The sequence below is a fragment of the Ailuropoda melanoleuca genome, unplaced genomic scaffold (assembly GCF_002007445.2).
Source record: "Ailuropoda melanoleuca isolate Jingjing unplaced genomic scaffold, ASM200744v2 unplaced-scaffold5927, whole genome shotgun sequence".
In the NCBI taxonomy this organism is placed as follows: domain Eukaryota; kingdom Metazoa; phylum Chordata; class Mammalia; order Carnivora; family Ursidae; genus Ailuropoda; species Ailuropoda melanoleuca.
In genome coordinates, this window is record NW_023233025.1 from 64,360 (window position 1) to 85,007 (window position 20,648).

General features: G+C 51.4%; 1 protein-coding gene across 7 annotated transcripts in view; it reads left to right on the forward strand.

Annotated features, from left to right (window-relative positions):
- ARHGEF10 (Rho guanine nucleotide exchange factor 10) overlaps positions 1 to 20,648 on the forward strand; it is a 76,966-nt gene that overhangs the window by 24,592 nt on the left and 31,726 nt on the right. For 6 of the 7 annotated variants that reach the window (XM_034652374.1, XM_034652377.1, XM_034652375.1 and 3 more), the window contains 7 exons: positions 1,778 to 1,855; positions 2,108 to 2,287; positions 3,923 to 4,039; positions 5,963 to 6,055; positions 9,378 to 9,548; positions 11,359 to 11,504; positions 15,053 to 15,228. In XM_034652374.1, the coding sequence (XP_034508265.1) occupies positions 1,778 to 1,855; positions 2,108 to 2,287; positions 3,923 to 4,039; positions 5,963 to 6,055; positions 9,378 to 9,548; positions 11,359 to 11,504; positions 15,053 to 15,228 (961 nt within the window). The remainder of the gene's footprint in view (positions 1 to 1,777; positions 1,856 to 2,107; positions 2,288 to 3,922; positions 4,040 to 5,962; positions 6,056 to 9,377; positions 9,549 to 11,358; positions 11,505 to 15,052; positions 15,229 to 20,648) is intronic. The other variant, XM_034652376.1, reaches the window with a different exon arrangement.

A 20,648-nucleotide genomic window follows, 5' to 3' on the forward strand; every position in this document is an offset into this window, starting at 1 on the left:
CTCGCGCATCCCTCCGTGTCAACACACACACCACGGCTCCGAGGAGGCGCAGTAGGGCCCAATGCCTGAGCTGCATCTCCGATCCCCAAATCTAGAATCCTAAATCCTAAGTCAATTGTTGGATGAACCGTAAATCCTCTGCTCTCTCCGGTGCTCCCTGGGGATGTGTGGCTGCCATCCCCGCACGGGGGTGAGGGGTGCTGGCTGTCCCCGTTTGGGTCTCACCCCCCACTCTCCAACCTCACCAGTTGGAGAAAGGGACTTGAGTTCTTGAAAACACCGTTGATGTTCCTTTGAAGTCTCTACCTGGGTCCTTCCTGCCCCACTCCTGTGCTGTCTGGGGCTCTGAACATTAATGGGGTCTCCAAGCTCTTTCCTGGGGGGACACAGTATGACTGGGACGTGGGTCCCCTTGTCTGAGGATGTGGTGTTGGGGTGGTAGGGGATGAAGCAGGGCACTCCCAGGCAAGGTAGCAGGCACAAGTGGGACAGCTGTGTAGAGGACATGGGATCTGACCTCTCAGAATCCTCTCAGGACTGTTAAAAACGTCACTAATTTCCTGGGTTTGACCCCAGATATTCTGCCTGAGGAGACTTGCAGCATATGGGAACCTGAATTGGGGAAAAAGGATGGTAGATATGGGCCATCTGCCAGTTTGGGGAGTGACTGGGATGCGGGGTCTAGCCTTCCTCATAGAGGGGAGGGGTCGGCGCTCAGACCACGATGGGGCCAGGTGGCTGGCAGCCTCGAGGGGGCCTCTTTTAACCCCAGACGCTTCTGTACTCTTTCAGTACATCCCTGACCTCTTTACGTGCCCTAGAAGCACTGGTTTTTGTCTTCATTTTGTGAATTTGAATGGTCCTTTTTGTGGAGAGAGTCGCTTGCTTGTCAATTCTGTTTTGTAAGACTCTGTGGCCCTAGAGCATTCTTAACCCGAGGGATCTCCACTGTGGAAGATGCCATCTCTGCCCGCTGGGTGGCGCTGTGGGTCCCGTGGCGAGCGGCCCCTCCTCCCTCGGGCAGGCGTGGAGGGGGTGCTCTGAGGTGTGTGTGGTCTAGAGGCAGCCTTGCTGTAATTTTGTTTGCCCATTTTCCATTTATTGGCAAAAATAACTTGCCAGAATATGTCTAGCCTTGACGGAAATGCCAAGCATCATCCCTGGCCTTTAACGGGAACCTAGCGCCCAGGATGCTGTCCTCCTGTGTGCTTGAGTGACCTGGCGTCTGAGGCGGGGCGGTCTTCATCCCCTCCCTGTACCCTCCGCCTCCTGGGCGTGTCTGCCCTTGGTCAAAAGCCCTGGAGCCAAAAGAAATGTACTCTTTCACTTCGCACAAGCTGTTTCTTGTTCTACAACCTTGCAATAATAATTTGCTAGATCTGTGTTGCTGCTAGCATTCTTTGAGTCAAGACTGGAATGGCTTTTTTCATGCTTCATGCCTATGTGAAATATCCTGTACGTCCATGTGGGGCCCAGAAAATACCGTTACTTCAGCTCATAATTGCTGACGTTACTGCTGTAATGTCACTTGTCCCGCTGTCCTTACGGTTTATGATTTGAGGTTTAACATACTTTCGTAACTGTGGCAACAGGGCCAGTAGGTTCTGTGCCTGTCACGTTAGTTAATGCGCCGTTCAGAGTACTTTAGAGGCATGTGGAGGTTTCCTTTGCCTACTGCTTTGAAGACCAAGAAACGAAACAAAGTTCTTTATCTGCAAGAAGTAGAATTTGTTTTCTGCAGCAGTTTGCTACCATTGTGTTTTCCAATTGCCAACAGGTCGTAAGAAGATACATCCTGGGTTCAGTGGTCGACAGTGAAAAGAACTACGTGGATGCTCTAAAGAGGATTCTGGAGGTACCGAGACGTCGTGTCGCGGGGAGACACGGGTGTCCCTGGCCCTTCCCGCACACACGGGTTTACGCCTGCATACGAACTGTGACGTAATCGGAATGGGAGAATTCCCGGGAGACATGGAGTGTCGGGTCTGTGTGTGGACGTGAGAAGTCGCGTGATTTGCGTGAACTGTAACGTACGTGAGTGGATTTCTCCCTATGTTTCCAGTGCACCCTCAAAGAGTCTGTGCTGTCTTCCCGCGTGTCTTTGTAGCAGTACGAGAAGCCTCTGTCGGAGATGGAGCCGAGGATCCTGAGTGAGAGGAAGCTGAAGATGGTGTTCTACCGCATCAAAGAGCTGCTGCAGTGCCACGGCATGTTCCAGATCGCGCTGGCCAGCCGCGTGGCCGAGTGGGACTCCGTGGAAACCATCGGGGACGTCTTCGTGGCCTCGGTAATTGCTGGTGTGCCCAGCTGCCCCACGGAGCTTGCCGGTGCAAACAGTTTCCGTGGTCGGGGGGACGTCTCCTGCTGGGTGTTAGCAGCGGGCCTGGGTGCTCTCCGGGGCCACCGGCCGCCGACCCCTTGGAGGCCACCGTGAGCTCACTGTGCTCTGCTCAGTGCACTAGGGGAGGGGTCAGGTGCACGGGGTCAGGACACCATCTGGAGGCTTGCTGGGGGGTGTACCTGGATCCGCCAGCTCTATCCCATGCATCGCTGGGCCATTGGAGCATGGTTTTTGTGGCCGAGCCAGGGCTCTGGAAACAGTGTGTCACTCTGTCCCACTTACCCCTGGGGCAGGTAGGTCTTGCCCTGATCCCTGTCCCTGTCTGGGGGCAGTGGGAAACACCCACGTGTTTCCCTCCAACCAGCGCTCTGTGGCCTGGGGCCTTGTTGCACAGACGCAGGGTTGAGGCGTCTGCTAACACAGGACGCGGCGGAATGCGTTCGCGTTTCCTGGCAGGGGAAGTGGTTGGCTGCCTGGAAACCAGCAGCCTCCTGTGTGCGTCCAGCAGTTCTGAGCCCTTTCATCTTTGGTCCATTTATGAACTATGTGTATTGTGTTTAGTAAGTATTCTCTCTAGATGTGGGAGCTTATGGGTACGGTGCTGTCCACGGGATGTCAGCTTGAAGGTGCAGTTGGCCGTTTATCTAAACAAATGCTGTAATAATGATACCAAAGACCTTTTCTTTTTCTCTATAGAATTGCGTGGGCTTGATGACACATATAAATTACAGGAAGTGTATAAATTACAGGATGCCTCAGACACAACACGGGAACAGGAGTTCTTACTAAAATATTTGCGTGACGCCTTTCGTGGATCTTTATGAAAAAGAGGAAGCAGTGGATAGTTACTTTGCAATTGCATTTTTTGGCCGTTTTATGTGTTCAGTGTCTACATTTACTCTCTCTCTCTTCTTGAAATATTTACCTTGGCGACATTTTTTTTTAACAGGAAAAAAAACTTTACAAAATATAGTTTAGGTGAAAGCATTGTTTTCTATAAGTGACAGTCCCATCAGATACCCACTTATGGATATTACTATTTATCTTGAGAATTAGTAAGATCTTAGGAGAATACCAGAGGAGGTCTCTTGGTGTTTCTAGGAAAACAGGACAGGGACCAACATGGCCCTTCAGCCAGAGAAGCAGGAGGGGATCAGTTTCCTTCAACCCCCCCCCCCCCCGCAGCATTTCCAGGGGACACTCAGTGGCCGCCAGTCTAGCTTTTGGGGCCTGCGTGGCATCCTCTCCTGGAGGTGAAATCCACAAAGTGAGGATTGGCCAGAAGTTAAAGACGGGGTCTGCTTAGCTGAAGGCCCCACCGCCAGGGATCTGAACAAGGATGCTGACAAGTGTGTCGGGGTGAGCAGAGTAAGATTGACGAGCTGTTTAAACAATTCCTAACAAGTTTGCTTAAAGAAGAAAAAAATCACACCGGGTCATAATGAAGTGTGTCCTGTGGAAACATCCCAGTGACGAGAGGTTGCTTTTAGGGCAGGTTTCAAATCTTTTATCATATCCTGGAAGAGGGAGCCCCTGGGCTCTATGCACTGTTATAGTTCTCAATTTTCTCTGGCCTTTCAGTTTTCCAAATCCATGGTGCTGGACGCCTACAGCGAGTATGTGAATAATTTCAGCACAGCGGTGGCAATCCTCAAGAAAACGTGTGCTACAAAGCCTGCTTTTCTCGAGTTTTTAAAGGTAAGCACTCTTTTTTTTTTCCCCCATTTTGGGTTATCACACCCTCTGATAACAGCTTTCATGTCAGAATATTCCATAGTGAAATTTTACTGCACTTTGTCTCTAAACACATAATGTTAATTGTCACAAAGATTTTGGTAGGAAGATGTTGGGTCCGTGCTAGAAACAGAGATGAATCTTCAGTGGTGGCAGAACTTTTTGAAAATAACCTTTATTTTGCACGTCCTTGGAAGGGTGTATGTGGATGGGCAGACGGAAAGTTAAGGTCCGATCCCAGAGGAAGCTGCCTTTGGCTTCCTGTCCTTCAGCAAGAGACAGAACGTTTGGGATTGGGGTGGAGCTCTCCGGCCCCCTTCCATTCAGAGCAATAAGCTGATCGCTGAAGAACGAACCCTGTGTGGGCCGAGGGCTCCGTCCCTGCTCTGGTGAGAGGGGAGGTGCGTCTGACGCTGACGACGCAGAGTTGTTGACCTGGGAGATTTAGCCCATGGTCCCTCACCGTGGCCAGCCACCGACCCCAGACCTCCTTTGCGCGAGGCCCCAATTCCCATCATAAAACCTTGAGCCAGAGTTTGCTCTTGTTACTTGAACTGAATTCTCGAAGCCCCTGCTACCCGCAGCGAGTGGCCTTAGGTGACATTCTCGCTGGCCAGCTACACTGAAGCTGAATTCTTGCCCCTCCTTCTCTGATCAGGGTTAGTGGAGGGATTATGTCAGTCCCCAGCTTCGGGGGTCTTGGTGCTCGGTGGTCTTTCCCTATCTCAGCACGGTTCCTGGGGGAAGGAAACACAGGTGATTCCCACATTCATTTCGTGGAGGAGGTTGTAAGTGTCTTGCAGATGCTGACGGAACCTGAGATGTCAGCTGGGGGTCAGCCGCAGCTCTTGCTGTCATGTGGCCTGGGGACGAGGACATGTGTCATCCTGGTCCAGCCCAGGAACCAGTGTTAGTGGTGGTGGTGGGGCTGAGCCCTCGCTCTGCCATCCGACCACACCACTTCTTTAGCTGGAGACCCCACCCTCGTGTGCAAATGGTCCAGCCTGCTGGAGCGTCCCTCCCCGGCTCAGAGAGGCGGGTCGAGGGACTAGGCAGCCCCTGCCACATGGGAGAGGAGCCCTCAGACCAGACATTCTCTGCCATAGCCGCTCCTGGGGCAGCTCACACAGGACACAGACCCAGGGACACCCCCACCCCTCACCCTGAGAGCCTCACCCTCAGAGCCAAGCCTGGCTGGCAGTGGCCTGCCACGCCCCATGTGTGGGGCCCTTGCAACTCTTGTTTGGGGTTCTGTGATATTTTTTTTCTTTTCTTTTTTTTTTTTTAAAGGATTTTATTTATTTGAGATAGAGTAAACAAGAAAGAGCACAAGCAGGGGAAGGGGCAGAGGGAGAGAGAGAAGCAGCCTCCCCACTGAGCAAGGAGCAGGATGACAGGGAAGGAACTTGATCCCAAGACCCCGGGATCATGACCTAAGCCAAAGGCAGATGCCTCACTGGCCGGGCCACCCAGGTGCCTCGTTTTCTTTTTTTGTAAATGCGCTTTTCAGGTGGTTGTAGAATTTCAGAAACTAACTCAATTCCTAGAGGGTTGAATTGCGTTTGTAAATGGATGAGCCCTGCCGGCTGTCAGAGGTGATTTGTAAAGCATGGAATGCAAACGGTGAAAGAGTTCAGTTCCCAACCCGCCACAGCATGCCCTCGACCTCAGAGGCGCGAGCACACATGTGGTGTGATGCCAGGTGCGGGAGTATTTTGCAGCAAATCTGCATGCAGTCTGTCTGCTGAGTGAAGACGGGGCGTGGGCTTTGGGCCAGCTGGTCGGCCTCCTGCCGAGGCGTCTATGCTGTGGCGGGAGGACAGCCGCTGACCCGGGTGGGGGTCCCTGCCGCCCCGAAGCGTGAGTAAGCCGGGCTTCTCCCCACAGCAGTGCCAGGAGTCCAGCCCCGACCGCGTCACGCTCTACAGCCTGATGATGAAGCCCATACAGAGGTTCCCACAGTTCATTCTGCTGCTCCAGGTAAGGACATGTGCCTTTCCCAGCATCTGTCTGCAAGCCGCGTCTGTGCTCCTGGTTCTGTCTCCGACCTCCTCTCTCCGCCTTCCCTGAGCAGTTACAGGAGGGCAGAGTCGGGGGGCGGGGGGCCTGGAGTGTGGACATGGCCCTGGACCCTCACCAGCCCGCTCAGGCATGAGCGGAGGGGGCCGGATGCGTGTTCCCCAGGGACAGAAAGGAATCCGCCCCCTCCTGCCGCCGTCGGGGTCTGGGTCTAGGGTCAGATGGAAAAATGACCCACCCTCTGGCCAGAGGGTACAGCTGGGCTCAGGAGCCCGAGTCACAATTCAGACAGACCGTGCCTGTCGTGAGCATGGTCCACAGACGGTGCAGGGACCGGAGATGCCATGGCAGAGGGGCTTAGCCCTGGACCCGACGTAGTTGAAAGCAGAATATTCAAATGGGTGCATGTGTTGTTTCCGACAAACCTGGTTTTGAGGACAGATGGGACTCAGCGGCTTCCGTGTAACCCACCGTCTGCGCACTCCTCGTCCTCCCCAACGCTGGGGGGCCGCGTGGCATGGAGGCGAACGGCAGGCTGTCTGAAGTGGATTTCTGGGGACAGTCCACACCGGCCCTCCAGGTGTTGGTTCCTTAGATTTCTCAGGTGGCTTGGCGTGGCTTGCGTATGGGAATGCAGTGAAGGTGAATAGCGACATCATCCCGGGAAGTGGACGGGCACTCAGGCAACGTTTCCAAGGCCCCTTCCCTCGAGATTGTGGCTGCTTTTGTGACCAACCAAATCTGTGTCCTTCTAAATAAAGTCATCACAAAACTGTGAGAAAGAGGATACACACGTTAGACTGTCAATACCAGCTATTTCCATGGGTAGCTTCATAGGCTCTTTCTGTCTTCTTCTCTTCCGCGTACATTTTCCAGTGCGTGTCCGGTTAGCATGTGGTATGATTAGATCCGGTTTCTGGTTTCCAACGTATGTGTTAGAGTGTTAATAAAGGAAGCTCTTTGTTTCCCCCTAAAATCAAAATATCAGGAAAATGTGTTTTCTTCCTCCGGTTATCGAGTATTTACTGAGCTCTTCAAATGTGGGAGGCTCCAGGCAGACAGTTCAGTGAGGAAGAAAGATGGAACCAATTAGCTCCTTCTGTAGCTAGATGGGGACACAGGGACCAAGGGCAAAGGCATAACCATCTTATAATCCATGTGCTGCGCGTTCAAGCTCACATGCAGACTGTGCTTGGTAACGTGCTAGTAAATGCCTGGTTATCACCCGTCACCCACGACCCTGTTGGGTTTTCACGCCTCGCTCATGAATACTTTTTTGTTCTTATTTAAAGTTGGATGTAGTTTTCAATCTAGCTCATCAGTTTTTGGTTAACTGTTCATAAATCATGGCAAACCTTTGGCGCAGATGTTTACCGAAATATGTTTTTTTAGAAAGGTCGGGAAGGCCGTGGGAAATGGAACAAAAGCATCAGAGGAAAGGCTCTGAGCCTCGTGGTGGCTGGGAGCAGGGACGTGGTCCTGGGTGATATTTCTCTGATTTTGGTCTAAGAACACTGCACTTAAAAATTGTGGCGTGCTGTCCCACCTGGTTTTCCTTGGGCTTAGTGAGGTCAGTCCCTGTGCGCCGGGAAACTAACCTGAGAACTCCCCGGATTTGTGTGAGCGGCTCCCCTGGCAGGCGAGGGGGTGGCTCAGGGCCGGGCCAGGGTACTTAGAAAAATGCACAGTTGGACTCAGAGAGTACACTCTGTGTGTCTGAGAGAATTGCATGGCTCACCAGGGACCCGGCTCCCAGTAATGATGCTCCTGGGAGCTGTTGCCTGCAGGGGACACAGGGGCTGGTGGCCCGGCTGGAACACAGTGGGCAGACGTGTTCCTTCACTCCTGAGTTGTGCTCTGCACATGTGGGAAGGGATGGCATGGGGACCGGCGTGCTTCCTCCCCTTCCTTTGGCCCGTCAGGCACCCTGCTCTCCTTGTTCCTGCACGGGTCCCAGCTCTTCTATGCCCTGTTACTGGTGGCGCTGGGACCCCACAGCCTTCCCCGATCCAGGGTAAAGCTGAACTGCCCTGGCTTTTCCAGGCCTACTGGTTTTGGACACGTGGTCCCATAGGAATCTTTGTCTCACTGTATCCCACTACCATTTTCTGTCCTGTGTCGGACCAAGATGACTTACAGTCTGGACAGGACGACAGACATCCCTTTTTCCTTACTCGGTTCTCTCCTGGCATCTGGCAGATTCCCCCCCGCCCCCACCGCGGCTCTGCTGGTGCGGTGCTTGTCCTGATCGTGGTCAGATACCAGGCCGGCACCGCCAGCTTGTGACGTTGGAGCCAGAGTCATTGTAAGGTGATTTAGTTGCCTTGATCGGATTTGAAGTGACTCGCAGGGAAACAGGTGTATAACAGGGTCTGTATAGTCCATTCAGACCGGAAACATTTCATCACATCTGCCAGGTTTTGTTTGTTCAGATAAAAAGCAGGTTAGAAGGTGAGGGCGCTGTTGGATTCCAGTGCCGGCTGAGTTGACATGAGCATCAGGGGGCCAGGCGGAGGGTCAGACCGGCTCTGAGAAGGGTGCTTCCAGACACGTCTGCCTCCGGCCGCAGAAGCCAGTATGTGGTCTGCGTGGGCGGGCTGAGGCACATCAGGGGTCCTGTGTCAAAGCAAGGTGACCACCTCGTGACTGTCACTTAGATATTGGTCTTGAAAGTCGACTCCCGTGTTGGACACACAGGGCACCATCTCATCAGTGACCAGATCGTCGCTCCCTCCGTGCATCCACCTCTTCCCTTTGTGACACTGCGGACGTGGATGGGAGGGTGTCTGGCCCCCTTCCAGCAGGGGTGGGGCGCCCCCGGGACAGTGGGATCCTGCTGTGTGTGGCGAAGGCACGGGAGTCATGCCGCCCACTTCATGTCTCGAAGCCGACCTTTGGGGCCTGGGTCCGTCAGTCCGCCTCGGGTTGAGAGAAGCAGGCTAGGAGTTACCTTGAATGTGGTTACGGAGGGCAGGACTTTCTAGGATGTGGCACATTCATGTTCATAGTGCCCTTTATTGGGAAATGCTGGTTTTTTCCATCAGCAAAGCCATTTAGTAAGTTCATTTTGTTTTTGCAAAGGGAGCTGTTCCAGCATGTAGCCAAATCGTGAGTCACTGGCTTATTATTCTCTCCCTGGTGCTTATTTTATCCTCCCCCAGAAGTAGCTGATGAGGCCGCCAGCTCGTGAGCAACGCGGCTGCTGGCTGGGAGCGTGTATGGGCTGCCTTCTGCACCCCCGCACCACCAGTCACATGTGCCCTTTTTACCGTGTCTCCCACAGGACATGCTGAAGAATACATCCAAAGGCCACCCTGACCGGCTGCCCCTTCAGATGGCGCTGACGGAGCTGGAAACGTTAGCGGAGAAGCTGAACGAGAGAAAGAGAGATGCGGACCAGCGCTGTGAAATCAAGCACGTCGCCAAAGCCATAAACGAGAGATACCTGAACAAGGTTGACCGAGGCTTCTCAGTCTGTGCTGGGATTCAGTTTGCTTTGTACTAACAAGCCGCCGTTCTTTCTGCCACTTGCTACTAATCTTCTGGAAGCTTTGCAATGATGCCGCGGCCCAGGGCTCTGCCTCGGAAGTCAATGGAGAGCATCAGGCGTGTCTGGGCATATTTGCTCAGGGGAAGGGGCTCCCACGTTCGTGAGACCCTTGCGTGGTCTGAATCTTACTGCCAAAATGTGATCTTTCCTCTTAGATGGTCATGATCAAAGCAGAGGACGTTACATACGTTCTTAACTGCACCTGTCTGTGCACAGACTAGACTGTGTTTTTCACGGAAATGTGAGGGAAATACGGCACGAAAGCAGTTCTTAGGCAGAGCTGTATTTCTGCTTTACGTTGACAAGTCCTTTTCCTGCGACAGCAAGCTGATTTTGTGCAGACTTCACCATATTTACTTAGGGCCCTGGTCCACAGGAACAGGTTCATTGATAGGAGTGGTGTTCTATAATTCCATATCATATTTATCGTTGCTAAAATCACTTTCATTTCTGTCTGTAGGGCTAATTTCCTACCGGATAGTGACACTCAGTGGCTTAATTACAAGAACTTTAATACATTTTGAGGAACAGGTTTTTCCTGATTTTTATATAGGAATTTCTATGAGCCGAAAATCGCCTGAGGTGATGGTGATGTTGTTTAGATCCTGCTTGCCTGTGGTAGCAGTGTTTGCAAAGCTGTGTGGGGCACAGGGTAAGGCCGACGGGGAACTGGTGCGTGCCCCTCGCTCGCGATCCTGTACCCGTGCACACAGCCTCATCATCCCCGCGAGCATGCCAAGTGTAGGTTGACCATGATCTCGGCCACTGCAGATATAGGATCAGAACACCATCTGGGTGTCCAGACCATCTGGGCGGCAGATTCCCCATGTTCCTTTGGGCTGAGTTGTTATAATAAGCCTGACCTCTGTAAGATTTATCTCATCATACTAATGAGTACAAAGCGTCTCTGCAGAGGACCCAGGGTGTTGTGTTGAGCTCAGTGAAATGAAATATGGCATATCTCAAGAAGCTAAGATGTTTTCTTTATTATGCTATCCTTTGGGAAAACGAAAATCACCCGGGGAACTATTGCACTTACATAAAACATCCTCGGTTGGGATAGTGTTATAAGGAACAACGGTTGGCCGGCCATGGGTGACTGTCTGTAAAGATTGGAGCTTATACTCGGGCAACTCATTTAAAGGGAAGGAAGACAACTGACAGGTGAAAACAAATGAGTCCTCCTTTGCTGAATCAGTATCTCTCAGCTGGGGGAATTATTTATTTATTTTTTCCCAAGATGTTGTTTATTTATTTGACAGAGAGAGACACACAGAGAGAGAGGGAACATGAGCAGGGGGAGTGGGAGAGGAAGAAGCAGGCTCCCAGCGGAGCAGGGAGCCCGATGCGGGGCTCGATCCCAGAACCCTGGGAACACGCCCTGAGCCCAAGGCAGACGCTTAATGACTGAGTCACCCAGGCGCCCCTCAGCTGGGGGAATTCTGTTTACAAGGGCTGGGTTAGACTTCTTTCACTGTTTAGGATAACTCCAAACACTGTGAAACTATGGAGTTAAAAAAAAGCCACTCTCAGAATTCTATGTAGTATGCACATAAAGTGCGATTGGAAGTATGCGAATTCTCTGGAAAGGGGAAAATCTGCAAAGCTTTCACGCTTTATGCTCCTGTATTTGGCAAGACTTCCACTCACCCTTTTTCTTCTTTTGATGAGCTTGATGGCGGGAAGCATGTCAAGTGTGACTTTGAATGTTCAGCTTCTCAGCAGTGGGAATCGGTACCTCGTGCGATCCGACGATATGATAGAAACCGTTTACAACGACAGAGGAGAGATCGTTAAAACCAAGGAGCGCCGTGTCTTCATGCTGAGCGATGTGCTGATGTGTGCCACGGTCAGTGCACGGTGAGCATGCGCCTCCTTCATGGGCTCGGCTTCGCGCCCGCGTGGGTGTGCGTCCCAGATGGGCGGATGGCTCCGCTAGAAGTCCCACTCAGGCTGCCCCGGTATGTGCGCAGAACTCCGTCTCCTCGTCCTGTGATGCCGGGGAACCAGGACCTAAACAGGCGTATTATTATTTTATTTTTTTATTTCTTGGAAAAGATTTTCTTTATTTGAGAGAGAGCAAGCACAAGGAGGGGGCGCAGCAGACAGTGGGAGAAGCAGACGCCCCTCTGAGCAGGGAGCCCGATGCAGGACTCAGTCCCAGGACCCTGAGATCATGACCTGATCTGAAAGCAGACAGTTAACTGACTGAGCCACCCAGGCGCCCTAGACAAGCGTGTTTTTAGACGGGGTCTAGTGCAAAGTCGCAAGGTCACTGCTGTAGGAAATTTGGGACGTTTGGTATATTTTTCTTTAAACATAAGGCCAGTGTTGGACAGAAATTACATTGGGTTTCTTTTGTTTCCCTCCTAAATCATTCTACAGTCTTGTTGTAATCATCATTCTGATCCTTTCTCTTTAGCTGCCCCTCTGTGGGGACATTTCTGATAAGCATTTTCTTGTGTGATTATATCGGTGGCATTTATGTTCACTGTGAACCAAGAAAATGAGTACATACCACTTCATCATTGCTTATCCTTAGATCATTTACCATCAGAACCGCTCCCTAACACCTAGAATGTTGTAGCTGGTCAACGATATTTGAGAAGTTAGTGTCTTCAGCTAGAGGGGATTGGAAGGGAACCGAGGTAGAATGGAATGTTCTGAGCTGAAAGCTCTGGGTGCTTTATGGAATAGCGCACGCTGACGTGGTGTCCTTAGCAGCTTATTATGGCTTGAGAGGCTCCTGGTTAAACTCTCAGGAGTTTGGGATGCAGTTGCCAAACCAGTGGCAGCTTGAACTTGTCCATCTGAGTGTTGACAGCACAGAAGCTGGCCAGTGAGACCGTGAGGGCTTCCTCTCCCAGCAGGAGCCCCATGTTAGGCCTTCACGAGCATGCCACCGGATGGGAGCCAGCATGTGTGCCTGTGGTCCTCTTGTGGCGGCCGCCTCCCTGGTGCCGTGGTGCCCCAGTAAGAAGGCTGGGTGGGCGGGCGTGTGGGGGCTCACACAGTGCAGCCCGGCCCCCAACCCTGCCTCTCAGGGCTTCGGGAAAGCACCCCATCTCACTGAGCCTCACAGCATGCTCTGTAGAGTAATGGCAGGGAAGCCAGCGATCCCTGGGACTCCTGGGAGGGTACAGCCGAGGACCCCCGTCAGACCCTCTAGCCCCGTGCCTGGCATGGTGCTGCCCAGTAACCATTGGTTTTTATTATGGTCCTTCCTCATCCTCACTTACTTTGAGGCAGCTACAGAATAAGTTTGGAAAATATGCCAATTTTTAAAAATTATTTATTAGAGAGGAGAGAGCGCATGTGGGGAGGGGTAGAGGGAGAGAGAGAATCTCAAGGAGACTCAGTGCTCAGCGTGGAACCTGATGTGGGGCTTGATCTCACGACCATGAGTCCATGACTGGAGCCAAAATCAAGAGTCAGACACTTAACCGTCTGAGCCACCCAGGCAGCTCCAAAATATGCCAATTTTAATGACTGCCCCATGTCAGGAGTCCTGTTTGCTTGATCAAGTCTGTGGCTCAGCCTTTATTGTTGAACTTGCCGTGGCCACACGTGGACCTCTGGAAGCAGCCACAGTTGGCGTGGTTTGGCCACTGCCTTCACCCACGTGTGGAAAGGAGCAGCTTTGTGAGACGTGTGCCGAGCGTGTACGCCCCGTCAGTGAGTGCTTTCTGTTCCTGATGCTCCCGTCCCGTGACCCACTTCCTGCCACACAGAACCCAGTGGTGCACGTTTTGTGGAATGGTTTCCAGGCTTAACTGTCCAGGAAGCACCCCCTTTCCAGGTGAAGCCGGTCAGCTTTCTGCACACCAGAAAGACAGGGTCATGCAGTGAAGGGACTTTGTGGATAGCAAAGCACGGTGCAGACGTGGGTGTTTCTTGTCCCACGTGTTTGCTGTTTGTAAGCAACCTTTGTCTGAATGTAGCAGGAGGGCGACCCGCCGCCCCAGGTCCTGCAGCATCCAGGGGGTGGCCCAGGTGCACCCTCTACCAAAGGCTCTTCAGTCAGGTTGGGTCTTTTGAAATTTTATGTCATTTTAAAAACCTCAAGATGAAAAGTACACTTTCAAGATGAACAAGAAGTGGATGAATCCTTAAAAAATGTATTTAGCTGTATTCACTACCAGGGCTGTTCCTTCAAATAACACCCCGGGCTGCGGCAGGGATCCCAGGTTCTGACAACCTTCTACAAAGTGAGGAAAGGGGGATGGTCCAGTGGCCACTGACGTGTTCTCAGTGACACTCCTGGGAGGTGGTGAAGGGAAGACCCACTTTGGTCAGGCTGAAATGTTCAGATGGCCCCAAGGGACCCCTTGTCAGCCTCAGAACAGCAAGGTCCCCCAAACCTCTGTAGGAGTGAGGATCTTAGATTCAAACAGAATGAGTAGAAATTTGAGTCAAGGTCATGGGCTTCTCCATCTTTACATTTAGAGCAAACCTAACTCATAGAACACACAGTCGTTCTTACTCCGTGTCTGAGTAGTGCCTTCTTCCTCTCCTTCCCACGTGGACTAGACATTGAAAAATAAAGCCCTCTAACACCAGAGGGAAGTTGGGTAGCTTTGGTACCAGTTGGCTCCCAACACATCAAGTATTTCAGTTTAAAGTATAGTGTCCAGCATCTTGGTTATTCCTGTCTACATTTTGATTGGAAAAAATATATACGTCTTGAAGAAAGCAAACTGTGATCATCACCACAAGTAAGGAACAGTGATTGCCCTGGAGGGGAGGGGTGGGTTTCCTGCCCCTTGGAGGGCCTCAGGCTTCTGGTAGCCCTGTTAGCCTTGACTGGGCGGTGGTCGCAGAAGGTGTCCATTCTAGCATTTTCCACCTGTCTGAACAGGTGTGCTTTGTATCTTTCTCTGCATGTATGCTCCATTTTATGGCAAAAGAAGAAAATAATCCATATAGGTCATGGGATTTTTTCCTTAATTTTTACATAATTATTTTAATCATGGAGCATAATGATAGGATTTAATTTTATTAAAATAGTTACAGTAAAACCAAGAGTAAAGAAGGGACTTTGATAAGAAGTGACCAGAGAATATCTGTGCACATAGATTTTCCCTGTTAACAGTACTAGCCAGAACACACGTGCATCTCTGCTCAAATAGCCATCAGGAAGCCTCCAACTTGTTCCCTTTAAGCTTTGATGGGACCGTGAGGGCTCTCTGGGAGATAAGCATTCTGTGTTCTCTCGTCTTCCTGGATTAGGTAGTGAAGAGTTCTAACCCTCTCATCCACTGGGAGACCTCTTTAAAGAACCAAATGGTAACTGTTTGTAAGAAAGTCAGAAGCAGGATGTGTTTCTCACTTGAGTACCTAAGGGATGAAAAGTGTCTTGACTTAACACGTGTAATGAATCCTAACATCCCGATTCCTCCTCCTTTCAGCACCTCAGACAGCAACACGATAATGTCCACCAGCCAAAGGTATTTGTTAAAGTGGAGTGTTCCTCTTGGACACGTGGAAGTAATAGAGTATGGCAGTAATGACGGTGCTGGAGAAAACAGGTGTCCCCCCATGCACCCACCTGAGAGCCTGGCGGTGGTCGCCAATGCCAAGCCAAGTAAGTGTCACTTTTACTAATGTGTGTGTGCATCTTGGGGCCGGCGTCAGCACCAACCTAACAGGCCCTGTTTCCTCGGCCTCCGCAGTGTCCAAGGACCAGGGAAATGGTCAGGCTGTTGGGCGGTACCATCTTTGGAGCCTGTATTTTATGTTGGCTGATAAACGTAGACCGATAAGCCCACTAGACCCTCATCTTTGAGCTTGTCCCCACTGGTGAGCATCCTTTGGGTTTACAGGGAAGCCCCACCATGTGGGTTGTGTTCAGTCACCCCAGGTTTGTTCTGTTCTGCATTTCCCAGCTTGGCAATGAGGACTCTGGCTCCTGTCTCCTGAGCGGGCCTGGAAGCCCTCCAGCGTGTGGACCTCCGTTGTAGGCTCTGCTCTGCACCAGCTCATGCAGCCCCTCCCCTCTCCCCCAGGCTCCCCAGGGAGGGGGTGCTGGGTCCTAACGAGCTGAGATGAGCCAAGGGTGTCCTGACACTTTGGCAGTGCTTTGACAGCTGTGTAATACATATGGTCTTTGTTACTAAAGGGTCTTTGGGCTGTAGATTTTGAACGTAGTGTAGTATTCATGACTTTCTCCTTCACTCTCTCTTTTTTAATCCAAATGAAGCCTGGCTGAGGAACAGGGCCTCGTGAGCATTAGGTCTAATTTGCTGTGAGGTCTCCCGTTGCTCTTTGTGTAACGTTAACAGTCGGTCGCTCGGTTGGGTAATCGGCCTGGTAGGCTACGTCCTCAAGCACAGTATTACAGGTCCCACGGTCCCGAGTCACCGACTGCTAAGTCCTTCTTAAAGGACTTGCAGACAATCTCAGCGAGTAATCAAAATACCAGACCGTGTCACAGATTTTCCGCAGCGGGGATATACTGAGGAGTGACATGGGGAGGGGAGGGAAATGTTCTTCCAGACAGATGCATGGCGGTAAGATTTGGCTCCAGGTCAACTTGCGTTATCTCGTTTGTTAAAATTTCGTTAAAGTCCATTTAAATTGCTTGCAGTATTGGTTGCAAATCCAACGTGTGTCTTGGTTTTGTGAACAAAGTAATGCCTTCATGTGTTTATCATGGTAGCAGTGTTAAGATGCATTTGCAATTAAGATTGCGTCCTCGTGCCCAAATCAGAAGGGGCAGCTTTGATCCGTAGAATGGATACTGCGTGTTGGGGCAGCACTGTGTTTTCCTATTCCTGTTTTTATTTATGATTTCTATTGAGCTAAATTAGAATAAGATTCGAATCAATTAGCAATGTTAAAAAACATACAGCAGGAAGACTCAGTTTTTGAAATACAGTCTACCCTTAAACGACACAGGGTTTAGGGACACCAATCCCCGTATGTTGAAAATCCTCATATATAATTTGACTCTCCAAAAACTTAACTATTAAAAACCTGTTGATCAGAAGCCCTACCAATAACATAAACAGGGGGCTAGCACACACTTTGTATGCTATAGGAATCCTATACCGTGTTCTTACAATAAAGTAAGTGACAGGACATGAAACGTCGTTAAGAAAGTGATAAGAGAAAACACATTTGCAGTACTGCCCTGTATTTATCAAAGAAACTCATGTAGAAACGGACCTGCACAGTTCAAAGCCGTGTTGTGCAAGGGTTGACTGTCTGTGGAAGAAAGGACATTGGCGCCACAAACGTTCCTCCGAGCTTCCGTCCGCGACGGCAGGTCCATAGTTCTCACTGTCAGCGAGAAAAAGATGCGTCACTTTGGGGAGTATCCAGTTTTCTTCTTTCTCCAATTTAAGGAGAAGCTCGTTGATGTATCTTAAGTTCAAGAGACTTTGGAAAATACTTGGAAACATAGACAGTTGTGTTTTGCGGACTTGCCGTGACCTTTCCGTGTCCCTCTGACAAAGCACGCACGTAACCTTGGAGGCAATTGTTCGGGGAGCATCTTTTTTGCACATTGTCCTAAAGAGAGAATGTAAGTGACAGACCTGTTCTGCCATCCACAGAGATTCGTTCTGCTCCGTTTTGTGGGTGGAACCCACGCAGTGGGCGTAACCTATGTCATTTCATGTGCTACGGCCCTGGGTGGTGGTGTGCCCCCCCTTTCAGAATGTTCTGTTACTACAGTGCCTTTATTTTAAGGAATCAGGGAACTGGTAACCAATGAGTATGTGAGGGACTTCATCTACAGTTAGTCCCTCATTGTTTCCCTTCCAGCTCTGTGACCAGTTGTGCACAAGGAGTGATTTGCTGAGCAAATGAAAAGAAAAATGGAATCACCAACCACTGTTAAATTTTTAATGAAACTGTGTCTTTCTACCCACCTGTTTGTCAAAGGCGCCGTGTCCTGGTAGCCCCCAGATGTGTGAGGGGTAGACTGTGCCTTCAGAAGCCCCAGGAGACGGATGCCAGAGCACGGGTGTGACGCACTATGATACATTCCTTAACAGAAAACAGGGCAAAATACTTTGGGAGATCAAAAGGGGATTATTTTCTCGGAGAGACACCTCTTGAGCTAGGTTTTAAAGGAGGAGTAGGATTTCAGAGAGAGAGAGAGAGGGAGGACATATATCAGTTGATTGATTCATTCCACTGATTTTCACCTGACACCCGCCTGGCACACGGTAAGGAGTTTTTGGTGGCTGCTTGTGTGACTGGAACCTTCCCAGCCTGTGGGGGTCCCTCCAGATTCCGCAGGACCGATGGTTGTCTGTTCGGGGGGTCCGGTTCCATCCATAGGAGTATGAACGGGAAGAGGCTTCCAGGTTGTCCTGTGATTGCGTAAGACATCGTGAAATACTCACTGTGGCTCTCCAGCTGGTGGAATTGCTTCGTCTGGAAGGAAGGGCCCTTGGACCGGGCAGGGTGCTGCCGTGTGGACCCCAGAGCCTGAGATGCTGCTTGGCGGATCCTCTTCCTCTTCTGACTTCAGTTACTTGCGTGGTGGGACACCAGGACAACAAAGTGTAGGGTCAGGGAAGGAACACAGAGTAATTGCTGATTACCCCATAAACTGCTTGTTTCTTGGAATGACGAAGAGCGGGATGAAGGTGACTGGTCACGCGTAGGTGATGCTGGCTTCTCCAGGAGAGGCAGCTAACGTGCCGTTCACCCGTGGAGCCATCCTCCCTCCTTAACAGATTGTGGCCATAAGAGGGTTGGATTGGGAATTGTCTGGACGCAGCTTTCCAGATGGGAAGGCCTCCAGGAAGCCGTGTTCTTGGCCCTGGAGTCCTGGGAGGGACGCTTTGCAGAGCATCAGTCTGTTGTTGGGCCCGTCCTTGTGTTCTTGTTTCCTGACCCCGTCACTCACTAACCTCAGCTCTGTGTCGGACGTGTTACTTGTGTAAGCATTAGTGTATTTTAGTAGGGCGTTCTCATACAACACAGTTCACTCTGTCTGAGCGTACAGAGGGCATTACCTTGGCAGTGCCGAATGGACAGGCACTGCGGAGAGAGGCCAGCGGGCATCAAGTCTGTGGGTCGGGAGGGGGGTCCCAGCACCTGGACCTCTGTGAGCAGGTGTTTGCTTCATTCCTGGATTAGCGGTGCACCTTAGCCGTGTGGACCCTGGTCTCTTGGTCTCTTTGTCCATAGAGGGGACCCAAGTTTTAGCTCTAAGCTCTAAAATGACGGGTTGGAGTATATGGCCTTTTAAATGGCCTCTAGATTAATAAAAAAAAAATGTTTTTTTAACAAATTGTGCTAATTCTGTGTGTGTTGGAAGACTGAACTCAAGCCAGACTTCCGTGGGGCATTTTTAGGTTTCCAGTCAGGGAAACCGGGAGCAGCACGTTCACTGTTCAGCATTCGGAAAGGACTTTCCCGCCCCGTCCACATGCGTCCAGCAATGAGGGTCAGTCTGGGGTTGGGACCAGACAATGAACCGCTCTGTGGGCATCGAATCCATAATATCGATCTCACTCCCACCAGCCTGCAGCCAGCGAGTCACGCGTTGCTCCTGCAGATAAAACCATGTCCCCTCCACGAGTCACAGTTAGCTGGGCTGTCTCCGCTGTCTCACAGTTTTTTTGTAGAAAGGCTTCAGATTCACCCACAGTGCTTTTGTTCCTTCTGATTCTCTCGCATTTGTCATCCCTCAATCATTTTGAGATGCAAAGTCGGAATTCTTTGCTCCGTCTGTAGTCATGTGACTTTCTGCTGTGTGGATGACTGAGCTCTGAAATCAGGATTGGAAAATTCGGTCTGTTATTCAGCATTGGAGACAGAGTGTGGGCGTCACTGCCTAGCAACCGGGCTGCAGGAGCCATGCAGCCGCTGTCCTGGGCCCCACAGGAGCCGCCCCCAGGAGGCGCTGTCCCCAGAAGAGCCCCGCGTTTGACTGACGTTGAGTGCTCTCTGTGCAGGGGCCTGCAGGCTGGTGTCCACGGATTTGTCCACAAATCCTCTGGGATTCCGTGGGTTGGTTTCAGCTTTCAGACCTTCTGAAGTTCCTTTGCCAAATTCTGTGCTTTTTTCTGGGGTGATTGAACAGTTTTCGCCAACTTTGTGAGTTGGGGCTGGGGTTTGGGAAGAGAAAGCCCTGCAGTGCGGTGGGTTTACCTGATGCATCAGGTGGAGTTGCCTACGTGCCTACCATCACTGTGCTGCACACTGTCTGGGGGGGGTTTACCAGAAAATGCATTTCCCTGGTGCCAGAGAAAAGCTGACTCATGCAGGATCCCTACAGATCAATTCCATTCGATGGTCGACTCTGGAGCACTCCCAGTTTTCAGGGGACCGTGCTGCCGGAGCTGGAGCTGGGGAGGGAGGGGGTCTCCGCCCCGCGGGAGCCTCCACTGGAAGAGACCTGTCATCGCCTCTTTTCAGCACGTCGGAGGAGAAGGTGTCCGGCAGCCTGGAGAACAGTGTGGTGTGCAGGCTGCGTGTGTTTCCGAGGGGAGCGCCATGGTGTGCACGTGTGGCTACTGCGGTCCTGTAGGGATCAGGCCTGTTGCTTTCCCATTAGTTAGCCCTTGAAGATGATGGTCAGAGTCAGCCTGCTGTGCTTCTCTGTGCTGGGGTGCCACCCACTGTTGCGAGTGCAGGGCAGGTCCCGGCTTGTACGGCTGTGGGACCAACGTTTGCTTCTTGTGCACCAACAGCAGACGTGCCACTGAAAACCGCCATGGGAAGGGGGCGAGACCACCTCGGTGGTGTCCTGCCCTGTCCCGGCCAGCATGCAGAGCTGCCCCCTGCTTGCCACCAGCAACTCTGTACAGAGAATAGAAAGCCAGCCCGACCATCCGTGCAGGACCAGTGTCCCCTCCCATCCCCAGAGCACCTGCGCACTTGCTCTCTGCTCACGTCTTCTCAAAGTGCCCAGACCTCCTTCTGCAGTCCTCCTGCAAAGTGGGGGCTCTGGCAGTGGGTTCCAGGGGTCAGGGACAAGGAAGGGATCACATCATTGTTACAGCTGAGCTGGCAGAGACCTAGGTATCCTTGAATTCTGAG